The sequence below is a fragment of the Rhinolophus hipposideros genome (genome assembly GCF_964194185.1).
Source record: "Rhinolophus hipposideros genome assembly, chromosome: 1".
NCBI classification, from domain to species: domain Eukaryota; kingdom Metazoa; phylum Chordata; class Mammalia; order Chiroptera; family Rhinolophidae; genus Rhinolophus; species Rhinolophus hipposideros.
In genome coordinates this window covers 17,997,900-18,011,090 of record NC_138047.1, presented here as the reverse complement: position 1 = coordinate 18,011,090, position 13,191 = coordinate 17,997,900, and the positions used below count along the sequence as shown (strand labels likewise).

The 13,191-nt window shown below is 37.0% G+C and overlaps 1 protein-coding gene across 12 annotated transcripts in view; it reads left to right on the top strand.

Annotated features, from left to right (window-relative positions):
- CACNB2 (calcium voltage-gated channel auxiliary subunit beta 2) overlaps positions 1-13,191 on the top strand; it is a 332,881-nt gene that overhangs the window by 311,597 nt on the left and 8,093 nt on the right. For all 12 annotated transcript variants that reach the window (XM_081053388.1, XM_081053383.1, XM_081053392.1 and 9 more), the window contains 2 exons: positions 757-866; positions 12,939-13,090. In XM_081053388.1, coding sequence (XP_080909514.1) covers positions 757-866; positions 12,939-13,090 — 262 coding nt within the window. The remainder of the gene's footprint in view (positions 1-756; positions 867-12,938; positions 13,091-13,191) is intronic.

Genomic DNA, 13,191 nt, shown 5'->3' with positions numbered 1-13,191 from the left:
TATATTAAGTTTTGTTCCAAAAGATGCATTAGGGCTTATGTTCAGGCGATCTCATCCTGAAAAATCATGCTAGGGCTTATTTTCCGGTGAAGTCTTATTTTGGGGGGAAACACGGTATCTAAAATCACCTCCCTAACTCATTAGTGCCTGTCATACACCCTCTGTGTTCTCTACACAACAGTCATCTTCATCTTTTTTTTATTAATTTATTTTCTTATTTATTCCCCATCTCTGCCATTAAGTCTTAGCTCTCTGACAGATAACCATGTTTGTCTTGTTCCTATTTATTCTTCACGTCTATCACAGCGCCATTTTACCAGGAAGGTCTGTAACACAGGGGCTGAGAATATAGGCTCTCAGGCATCTGGCTTCAAATCCCAGCTTCACCATTTTTAGTAAATATGGAGTCTTGAATAAATAATCTGCCCTACGGCTCATTTTCTTCATCACCAAAAGTGGAATTATGATAAAACTCTGTGCCAGAGATTTGGGGGTGATTTAACGAGGTAATCCAGGTAATGAGATAATCCTTAGTATATACCTAGCACTTACCAAGCAACAAATGAATGCTAAGTTAGGTAGTGCAGGATTAAAAAAAAAAAAAAAAGTCAACAAGGGCCCTAACATTTTTTGGATTGAAAATATGGTCCCTTTACATACACTTCATACTTATGTGGATGAATTTTGGGCATGCATTTCTGTTCCTTTTTATTTGATTAATAATTTCAGGGTCTTCTGTTACCTTTTCCCCAACAGGATATCCATCACAAGGGTCACTGCTGACATCTCGCTGGCCAAACGCTCAGTGTTAAACAACCCCAGTAAGCACGCAATCATAGAAAGATCCAACACAAGGTCAAGCTTAGGTAAGTGTGGGTGCTACTGATGAACGTAAGCTATTTAAACCTTTCTCTCCTGAGGCCGCCCATGAGAAGATCCATCTAGATGATAATTCCATGTGTCATCAAGCAGAGAAGAAACAGACACGTGTTGCCAGTAGCTAGTGTTACAGTCTTAACGATTTCGTGGGATGGAAGGATGTGTTATGATAGTTTTGAGTTAAAAATTCCACAGGCTGTCAGCATTAATGTTTTGCTTGTGGTTTGTTTTCACTAACGTGAGCTTTGGTGTCTACAGACTCTAAAAATTCCTGGCTTTGCATCAGTGTTACCCTGAGCAAATTCATTAACCTCCTTAAGGCCCAGTTTTCTCATCTAAACAAACAATGAGAGATAATAACTACCTTGTAGAATTATTGTCAGGATTAAGCATAGTGTGTCCTCCATAATTGCTATTATCCCAAATCCCTTTACAGTCGAAGTCTATCAATAACTATATCGTATTCGGATAGAGTGGTATGTGTGCGCGTCTTGAGCCTGATAAAAGATGAAGTCAATTCCTGGTCATTGTCCACTGATTGATATCAGATGTATTTTTATTTATTTATTTTTTGTAAAAACAGTGTAGAGATTTTAGTGACGTGCTTACATGGTTGTATTTTTATTTATTTATTTTTTGTAAAAACAGTGTAGAGATTTTAGTGACGTGCTTACATGGTTGTGTTTGGATACTATTTATTAACATGTGTTAATTTGATCAAATGAGACCCTTAGGCAGCTATTTCCTCTTTTTGGCATGTTCTCATAATTTAAGGTTAATTGCTGTTATACATGTGACTTATACTGGGTTGTTAGGTTGCTGTTTTTATAAAAGAAACTTTCTCAGGCTGTGTGAGAGCTTTGTTTTATTTATTTTTTTTCTATTTATAAGTTAGATATATAAATCCTTTGAGAGACTGGCTTTTAACATAGAAGTTTTTAGTTTACTTTGAAGTGCATTATATAGTATATAATACAGAAAATGTTAATAAACTTTATCTGTTTATACAGATACACATGAGTATAATACTTTAAAGAACTCAAGTTTTGTTCTTCCCCTAACAAGCCCTCATTGACTAAACCTCAGTAATACAGCTTTAGAAATATACTGGGAGGGAAATGTGATCATACATTTTTATAGTGATTTTATATCCTTATCACCTGTGACCCTGAAAAAGCTTCCCATACATTTTGCTCATTTCACTGATTCAATTCATTGCAACAAACTCAATTGATTTGTGTAGACTCGTCGGTTTCATCAAAGGCGTGACAGATGCATTTAGATTGCCAAGGCTCTTTGTAACTACCCTATATATTATTTGTAATTGACTCATCCATTCCACATACTTTATTGAGCATACACTAGACAGTGAATGACATGCTAAAGCCTGGGAACAAAGATGGGTGGGATGAAGCCCCTGAACCCAGGGAGCTCAGTGAAGCCACAAGGCAAAGGAGTTCACAGCCCATTGAAATAGAGGGTGGTGAGAGAAGTGGTCGTGCATTCAGCTGGATGGTAAAGAGCAAATGCTGCAGGAGGACGCAGGCCACCAGGAAAGGCTTTTCCAAGGAGCGAAGCCTGAGCTGAGACTGGAAGCATGATAGGGGTTAGCCAAGAAAGAAGGGAAAGAGGTGATAGAGATTTAAATCACGAGGCTTCTGGCAAACATGGATGCTTTACTTTGGTTGACTGTATGGTTTTGAAAACAGGGAGGTGGGAGATGACACCGGAGATCGGCAGGAGAAGATATTAAGGAACTTGGAGCTCATCCTTCAGGCATTGCGGAACCATGTAGGGCTTTTAGGCATTTGTCATCCATGTAACACATACTTGAGTTCCAACCATGTGCTAGACATTATGCTGGGGACCCAGACGTGAAGGACACCAAGTCCACGCTCTCATAGAGCTCGTTTCACCAGGAAGACGTGGACAGAAGCTAATAGATGTCGATGTAGACAGATATAGTCTGTCAGTGGTTCATGAGTCCCAGAATCAGCAGGCCAAGGGACAGCAGAGCTGAGAAGGGTGCGATTTTACAGGGAGAGGTCAAGGGAGACCTCTCTGAGGATGTGACATTTAGCAGAATGATTTATGTTGTGAATTCTTTAGGCTTGCAGCCAAGAAGAGAATTCCGGGCAGAGAGAACTGTAAGTGTAGAGGCCCTGAGGCAGGAACATGTCTGATATGTTGATCAGATGCGATTTTGTAGACCTACCAGTGGGAGTGATAGGAAGCTGTAGGAAAGCAGACAGGTGACATGATGTTCCTTGTGTTATATAGAAGGATCACTGACAGATAGAAGGAGCAGATAATGGATCAGGGCAAGAGTGGGATGCAAAAAATTAGGATTCTGTGAAAGCAGCTTCGGAAATAGTGCACTCAGTGCCAAAACACTGGTACCTTTCGGAGATCCGTGTCGGCAGGATGGGGATGGGGCAAGACTTGGACAGGGAGGTCACTTAGGAGGATTTTGTTATCATTCAAGTTGGAGAATAAGAGAGGCCGGAAAAAAGACAGTGGCAGAGGGAATGAGGACAATGAAAGGAACCCAGAGATGAGAGTCAGGACTTGGCCTTCTGTGGAATGTGGAACACACAGGAGAAAACTCCAGCATGATTTCCAGCCTTTTGCCTTGAGAAAGTAGATGATTGATGGTGTGATTCTAAGGGTAAGGGGTTTAGGATGAGGAGCTTGTTTGAAGTAGTGGACTGAGGACTGGGATAGGAAGAGCATGGCAATATTTGTAAACCTGTTGAATTTGCAGGGTTATGGAGCATTCAGATATCCGGCAGGGAATCGTATATACAGATCTGGAACTCAACTGAGAGGACAGGGCTTAAGATGCAGGCGATTCTCAATATTCACAATGTGATACATAGATGATGTATTACAGAATTGTGCACCTGAAGCCTATGTAACTTTACTAACAATTGTTACCCCAATAAACTTTCATTTTTTAAAAAAAAGGAAAATAGAAAAACAAAAAAATTGGCAGCAAATAAAAATTTTAAATAAATTTAAAAATTATTCATGGTAGTTTTGTTTTATAAAGTCCCTGTGAACACTAGCAAATACTGAGCCATTGCTTCCAGGGGAAATGTAGGCTTATTTCCCTTAGAAGAGCGCACTATTTCCTGCAAGCCTCTGGCCATAACATTTTCATCAACTGATCAATATATAACCTTGTTTTTCGCATGTTTCTGTTTAAAGACTTTATCTAATACATATATATTGTTGATTAACATTAAACTCACAGCTAACAGCTCTATAACTCATGCCTGAACAAAGCTTAGCTAACACATATTTTACCCCATTGTAGCCTTCCGGAACTTATGAACACTGGACAGCATTTTGGCACTATGCTTGGGGGCTGTTTCAATCTGTATCTCTCTCTCTCTCTCTCTCTCTCTCTCTTTCTTTCTCTCTCTCTCTCTCTCTCTCTCTCTCACACACACACACACACACACACACACACGAGAAAAAACATGGCGCTAAATAAACCATACAAAGGACACTTTATATATAGCATGAGAGCTGAAACAAGAAGGCAGGAAGTCAACTTGTTTGACCTCGGCTGACGTGTGCATTGGGGTCTCCAATTGTCTGCCACTGTGCGCACGTCCCTGAGTGATTGCAAAAGTCCCACAAGTATTGATTTGGGGTTTACAGATAAGTTTTAGCTAGCAGGCAAATTTGCAAGTACAAAATCCACAAATAACAAGGATGGACTGTACTTTATTTTTGGAAGCCATTCGTTTACACATGTAGCCAGAGAAGTGAGTGAAAGAAGAAGGGTAAGACAAGCCCAGAACCCTGAAGAGAACCAGCATTTTTGGGGTGGCAGGGAAAGAAGAATCTTGAGAAGGAATACAAAGCAGTGGCCAGAGCAGTATAAGTATGGAAGAGAAATATCCTGAGGAGAGAGAAAGAGTGTCTTAGTGGTCCATATGCTAGAGGTCTAGGGAGATAAAGACTGGCAAAATCCATTGACTTCCCTGATGGGGCATTTCCATCCTGACAGGCGTTACTCCAATAATGCAGGGAGAGGCGGAGGGAGGAGTCCCTGTCCCATATGGAAGGTGGCCGTGGGACAGACCCCAGAGAATGGACTGGTGATCCATACCGACCACCTTTCATCTGGACTCCTAGGAAACTCAGCATGCAAACACTTCCTAATAGTTTGTAGACAAGGGGAATGTGTGTGTTATATATTAACTAATTCTTTGTAACTATGAGAATGTGTAGTTTTTCTTATGGTAGTGCCAGGACATAGGTAATTTAAAAAATTATATATATATATATATATATATATATATATATATATAATATATAGCAGGTAGGAGAATGGTCAGAGGACCACCCCCTTCCTCTGCCAATAATATGCTAAGTAACATGCTATGTGAGTTATGTGGACTCTGTGGTATAGGAAACATGTTGAAGTTATAACGTATAAAACTGAAACTTTAGTACTCCACGTATGTCAGTATATGTGTATGTGTATATGCTATTCCTTAACATTAGTCATAGTACTACCATTTTTTCTGTCTTGTTTTGTACATTTTGCTTTTATTTTTATTATTCTTGCTTTTCTTAGGTGTTTCCTATTCTTATTGATTTTAAACTAGCAGATTCAGTCTTTGAGTCCATTTCCCACTCAAAAAGGGAATATTCAGAATATACCTCTTAGGATAATTGTGAGAAGCACATGATATAGTTTGTTGGTATACAGTAGATCATTCAATGATGGCTGCTAGTAGTTTTATTTCTAATTTTCCGAATACAGTGCATAGCTTATATAATTCTTTTTTACTCAATAACTAAAGGAGGTAAGGTATAAATTTAGATCTAATAAAGAAGAGACATATCTTAGACCTGAAAAGTTTAATAACTAGTAAATCAGTCAGTCAATCCTCACTGGATAGGCTCAATACAAGAATGGAGATAACAGGGGAAAGAGTGAACTTCAGATAGATCAACAGAAATTACCTTGACCATCTATCTGCCTTCTCTTAGGGAGGGAGAAAACAAATAATTTATTGAGAATGAAGGGCTGATCATAGAAGGCTATGATATTAGTCTCGCAAATAAATGTGAAACATATGGGACTCGTAGATCTTTTGACCTATCCATTATCTTGATAGCTGTGTCTGTCTTGAGAAATCAGCACACTTTTTATTCTACAACATTGCTCTGAGGGCCCAGTTCTAGCAGTATCTCTACCCATAGGGAATACTTCACTTCATCTAAATATGTTTTGGTAGTCAAATTCATTATTTGCTTTTTTAAAGATTGATTTAATAACATTTTTCTACAACCGCAGCTTTTACCTACTACACTTTTTTTTTTTAATCACCTCATTGTCTTATTTAACTTTCTTTTAACACACTTTTTTGAGGGCCAGCTAGGTACTGTACTGAAGGAAGCCATAGAAGTAACTGTGTTGTTCCCAGTTTTTGGTCAACAGCCTGTTGGAAAAGATGTTAATCCCATCATTGACATACAGTGAGATAAATGTTAACAGTAAGTGGTACAAAACAATACTTGACATTTAATAGTATTTTCTATGGGCCAGGCACTGGAATAGGTAGGTACTTTAATGTTGATCCATTTCATCCTCATTTCCACTTTATAGATAAGCAGACTTAAGACTCCAAGGTTCACACAGCCCTGTGAAATGATGAAACCTAGTTTCTGCCCCAAGCCACTTGTGCGCCTGGGATTGCAAGCACAGAAGCAGAGTTTACTGGGCTTGGGGAAAGGAAGAGGTGCTTAGAGAGGGCTTTACAGGTTTCCTTTTTTAAGACAAGGGAAGCATGTGTCAAAATTAGAGTTCTGTGCTTAGTGATTATGAAAATGGCATTGGAATTACCACTGTATAACAGATATTAGAACTTCCTAACTGACCAGTTAGATGTACCCCAGCGGGCTACAAGGAAAGGAACAACCTCCTCTCTCTGTACAGCATTGATTATAGAAACCTCTTCCTAAACAAGCTAATTTCCTTTCTTTCTTGTCTTGGACATGATGATTGTTCCTGAGTATTGCTTTTAGACATCTGAGATAAAGAGCACAGACAGAAGTATTGTTCATTTGGTGAGAACCGGTTTTAATTCAATGGGTATAAGGGATCGTGGAATGTGGACAGGTGCATGGGTTGCCTCATCTTCAAGATGCATCTTCCACTAGTTAGGACAATTCTAAAGGACCTAACTGACTTTATGCCCACTTCTTCATTTTTTTTTAAATTTATTGGGGTGACAATGGTTAGTAAAGTTACATAGGTTTCAAGTGTACAATTCTGTAATATGTCATCTATATATCACATTGTGTGATCTCCACCCAAAGTCAGTTCTCCTTCATCACCATATATTTGATCCCATTTACCCTCATCTACCACCGTCCTCCCCCGTTACCCTCTGGTAACCACTAAAATATTGTCTATATCTATCAGTTTTTGTTTCTTTCTTTGTCTTGTTCCTTTCAGTTTTATATCCCACAAATCAGTGAAATCATATGGTTCTCTGCTTTTTCTGTCTGACTTATTTCACTTAAAACAATAATCTCAAGATCCATCCATGTCGCAAATGGCACTATTTCATTTTTGTTATGGCAGAGTAGTATTTCATTGTGTATATATATCACATCTTCTTTGTCCAATCATCTATTAAAGGACACTTTGGTTGTTTCCATGTCTTGGCCACTGTAAATAAAGCTGCAGGTCACATTGGAGCACATGTGTCTTTATGGATAAATGTTTTTTGATTTTTTGGGTAGATACCCAGGAGTGGGATTGCTAGGTCATACGGTAATTCTATTCGTAATTTTTTGAGGAACCCCCACACTGCCTTCCATAGCAGCTGCACCACAACAATAAGGTATTGGCAAAGAAACAGACACACAGACCAATGGAATAGAATTGAAAACCCAGAAATAAATCCACATGCCCTCTTCTCAGTCTCAGAAATGAATATCAGGGAAGTAGATCGCATTTCTTTTTTGAAATAAATTCTGAGCATGATGTACTCTGTCAAAGGAAAATCCCTAGTATGGATACATTTCTTTTTGAAATCATCATTTTTACTTGAAGTTAAAAGTATTTTCTTCAGAATTTAACAGTTTTCTTTTCTTAAGGTTTATTTATTAATATATTGCATTGGGATTCTGAAAAGTCATTTTAAAATCTTTTAAAGTATCACACTTTCCCCCTTAGTTTACCAAGTGTGAGATATTTGTATATGTAAGAATACTAGATATAAATATATATGCATGTGTATATATACACATATACCAGGAGTGCCAAAAAAATGTATACAGGACTTGTATTCGTCTTTTGTTATCAGTATATATTATTACAATTTTAACAGCTTTTTCCTTTCTTAAAATGGGTATACTTTTTTGGCACCCTCTGTATATTGTATATGCATGATACATATATATTGGCACATATTAAAAGTAATCTGGATACATAATATAATGGATTTTTTAATGTTTATTATCTCCATTTTATACAATGAACATGTATTACATTTATAATCAATAAAAAAAATTATCTTCAAACCTCTGCACACATGAAGTTATATTTAAGGTGTGGGATTCTGTGACTGTGTGAATAGTAATTGAGTACACAAATGAAAATCTTTCAGATCAAATTTTTTATTGGGATATAACTGACACATAACATATTAGTTTCAGGTGAAATATGATGACTCAAATTCGTATATATTGTGGGATGACCGCCACAATAAGTCTAGTTAAAATCTGTCACACATTACACAATTTTTATTGTTGTGATGACAACTTTTAAGATCTATTCTCTTAGCATTTTTCAAATGTGCAGTACAGTGCTATTAACTATAGTCACCATGCTGTTTATTACATCCCCAGGGCTCATTTTGTAACTAGGTTTGTACCTTTTGATTCCCCTTCACACGTTTTCCCCACCTCCTCCCTTCTGCCTCTGGCAACCACCAATCTGTTCTTTGTACCTATGAGTTAGTTCGGTTTTGTTTTTGTTTTGATTCCACGTATAAGTGAGATCATACAGTATTTGTCTTTCTCTGTCTTACTTTACTTAGCGTAATGCCCTCAAGGTCCAGCCATGTCATATATGTCAAATTTCACTCTTTTTTTGTGGCTAAATATCAAGTATCTACATATAACACATTTTCTTTATCCACTCTTCTATCAATGGACACTTAGGTTGTTTCCATGTCTTGGCTGTTGTACATAATGCTATAGTGAACATAGGGGTGCAGATATCTTTTTCAAATTAGTGTTTTCATTTCCTTTGGAAAAATACACACAAGTGAAACTGCTGAATTATATAGTTATTGTATTTTTATTTTTTTGAAGAACCTCCATACTATTTTCTATAATGGCTGAACCAATTTATAATCCCATGAACTGTGCACAAGGATTCTTTTTTTCCTACGTCCTCACCAACACTTGTTATTTGTTGATTTTTTGATAATAGCCATCTGACAGATATGAGGTGGTAACTCATTACAGTTTTTATTGGCATTTCCCTGATGATTAGTGATATTAAGCATCTTTTAATATACCTGCTGGCTATCTGTATGTCTTCTGTGGAAAAATATTCAAGTCTTCTCCCCATTTTTTAATCAGATTTTTTTTTTTTTGCTATTGAGTTGTATGAGTTTATTACTGCTTTTGGATATTAATCCCTTATCAGATATATTTGCAAATATTTTCTCCCTTTCAGATTTTGTTGGTTTCCTTTGCTGTGCAGCTTTTTAAATTTTATGTAGTTCCACTTCTTTATTTTTGCTTTGTCTTGTGTTTGGTGTCAAATTAAAGAAAAAAAATTACCAAGACCAATGTTAAGGAGCTTACTGCCTGTTTCCTTTTAGGAGTTTTATGGTTTCAGGTCTTAACATTCATCTTTAATCCATTTTGAGTTGATTTTTGTGTATGGTGTAACATAGTGGTCCAGTTTTATTCTTTTGCATGTGGCTGTCCAGTGTTCCCGACCCCATTTATTGGAAACTCTCCTTTCCCCATTGTATATTCTTGCGCCTTTGTTGTAAATTAGTTGATCATATGTGCATAGGTTTATTTCTGGGCTCTCAGCTCTGTTCCATTGATGTGTCTGTTTTATGCCAGTACTGCACTGTTGATTACTATTGCTTTATAAAATAGTTTGAAATCATGAAGCATATTGTTTCCCCAAAAATAAGACCTAGCCAGACAATCAGCTCTAATGCATCTTTTGGAGCAAAAATTAATACAAGACCTGGTATTCTATTAATTATATCATATTATATTGTATTATATTATTTACCCAGTCTTATATTAAGATAAGACCGGGTCTTATAATAAAATAAGCTGCCATGAGCAGTAGCTGACCGGCGACCGACTGCCTCAGCCAGGGGGAATGCAAGGCTCAAAATACCAGCATGGGCCAGGGAGCTGCGTCCTACCACTATACTGAGAAACAATGGCTTAAAAACCAGGGGTGAGGTGGGGGCGGGGGCATACTAATTCTTCCAATCCATGAGCACAGAATATCTTCTACTTATGTTCCATTTCTTTCCTCAGTGTCATATAGTTTTTCATGTACAAGTCTTTCACCTTCTTCGTTAGATTTATTATTAGGTATTTTATGTTTTTTGATGCAATTGTAAATGGAAGTTTTCTTAATTTCTCTTTTTGATAGTTCACTATTAGTGTATAAAAATGCAACCAATTTCTGAATATTAATTTTGTATCCTGCAACTTTACTGAATTCATTTATTAGTTCTAATAGGTTTTTTTGGTGGTGTCTTTAGGGTCTTCTATATATTGTAATATCATACCATCTGCAAATAGTGACAATATTTACTTTTTCCTTTACAATTATTTCTGTTTCTTGCCTAATTGCTCTAGCTAGAACTTCCAATACTATGTTGAATAAACGTGGCGAGATGGGCATCCTTCTGATCTTAGAGCAAAAGGTGACAGCTCTGTGCCATTGAGTATATTAGCTGTGGGTGGATCACATTTCTTAATGCTTACAATAAATATTAATTTAGATTATAACTTGACTGTTGGGGCCAATGGCCTTGAAAACATAAGGCACAAAGAAGAAACAAGGTTATACTTGAAATAAAAATTTTAAGATCAACAGAGAAGAGTTAGAGTAAATAATACTATTAGTAATGTTTTAGAACATTATGAAAGGAATTATCAAAATACCACTTTTATTTTTAAAATTGTTATTAAAGGAAATTCAAGTACATATGAAAGTAAAGAGTATAAGGAACCTTGGGTACTCATCACCCAGTTTCAACTATCTTCTATTCATGGCCAATCTTGTTTCATTTCCAGTCCTCCAAATATTTGTGGATTATTTTGAAGCAAATCACAGACATCACAGAATTATATCTGTAAATATTTTAATATGTATTTCTACACATTAGGGACTTTTTGAATTTAAACAATAACCATAATGCCATTATCATACCTTAATACATCTCTAAGATCATTAGATCTCCATCAGCCACTGTGTGTGTGTGTATTAATATATATACGCATATATACATACACATACGCACACATTTTATACACACTATATAAACATTTTATTAATTTTTGCATTATAAATTACTTGAGTCAGGATCCTAATAAAATCTCTACATTGTGACTGGTTTATAGTTCCTGAGTCTCATATCATTTTCTGTTTTTTGGTTTTTTTCCTTGTAATTTTTTGCTTGAAGAAACTGGGTCACTTATTCCATAGAGATGCGGTCTGAATTTTGCTAACTGCATTACATTGGTGTCGTTTATCTGATTGTCCATTTCTGTGTTTCTTATGAACTGCATGATCTAAAAGTTTAATCAGCTTAAGTTTGATTTTTTGTTTTCCTTTTAGCAAGACTGTGTCACAGATAGCATGTGGCCAAATATTTTAAAGCTAGTATCTCAAGTGGTTTGGGCTCTAATTTTAAAGACATCCAGGTAAATAAAAGTACTCTAATCATAACATACTGTGAGACAGACAATGACTTGGCTTTTCTTGAATACACTTGTTAAAATCATCTCCAGAAACCTCAGGAAAGCCAGTGCACCAGGGGAGTTAAAGGCATTCTGTACGTCCAGGAGTCCCATGGGGTTGGCCCTTCAAGATAGCAGTGGGCACGGCAGTCACGTATTTTGCTTTATAGACCTGTGCTGCCTAGCGCAGTAGCTTTTGGCTATTTTAAGTTACATTTTTAAAATTTAGTTGCTCATTCACACTGGCTGCATTTCAAGTGCCTGGTAACCACATGTGATTGGCAGCTATCATGCTGGCCAGCGCTGACACAGAATATTTCCATCATCACAGAAAATTCTGTTAGTTCTGTTTTAGATTTAGAGAGATCGTGGGAAAGGAGATGAATGAAATTTTCTTGGTGTTTAGACAGATTTTTAGATGTTTGGTAAGTTTTCTATAAGTCTTACAGCTTGGATTTGTGTCATACTGCCTCTAAGAGGTAACTGCCCTTTTAAAACATGAACACTGCAGGACCACTCTTTTGCTGGTGGAAAATATGAGAAGCGTGTTTTTGGACAAGGCTGTTATAGACGCTCAACGTCTGTATTTTGTTGTATTTCAGCTTGCTAATAAACATACCTAGGCTCTCTGGTATCCAGAAGGCTTACCAATAGGTGATCTATAAACACAGATAAGCCCGTGAAAGGAAAGCTGGTGAGGGTTGCTGGGGTAAAGTGGTCAGAACCAAATACATGAAACGTATCTCTGAAGTTTCTATTTTATGACATTTTTATGAAATGGTTTCATAAAGTTTTATAGCACAAAAGTCAGCCGAGAGAGCCCAAACTTTTGACTCTCAGACCTAGTGTTATCCTGGAAGTAAATTTCATAGCAGGTTGAGGAATTCCCCAAACTCTCAAGGTGTTGTGGATAACAGCTTTTATCAGTTTTATTGCTTGTAAACATTAACCTAACCGCTGACCTACCTACCTTCCTGCTGAAGAAACAGTGTGCCATGTCGCTTTATCTTAATGTGCTCTAAAAATATTGTACTTTAAGTAATCAGACTCTGCTTAACCTTTTACAGCGGAAGTTCAGAGTGAAATCGAAAGGATTTTTGAACTTGCAAGAACATTGCAACTGGTAGTCCTCGATGCAGACACGATTAATCATCCGGCCCAACTCAGTAAAACTTCCCTGGCCCCGATCATAGTGTATGTGAAGATTTCTTCTCCAAAGGTAAGGAGGCTTGCGAGTATTTGCTCTGTAATCCAAGTTTACTAAAATGTGTGTTTATGCTCTATTTCCCAGTTATAACAGACTATATCTTTCTCCATCAT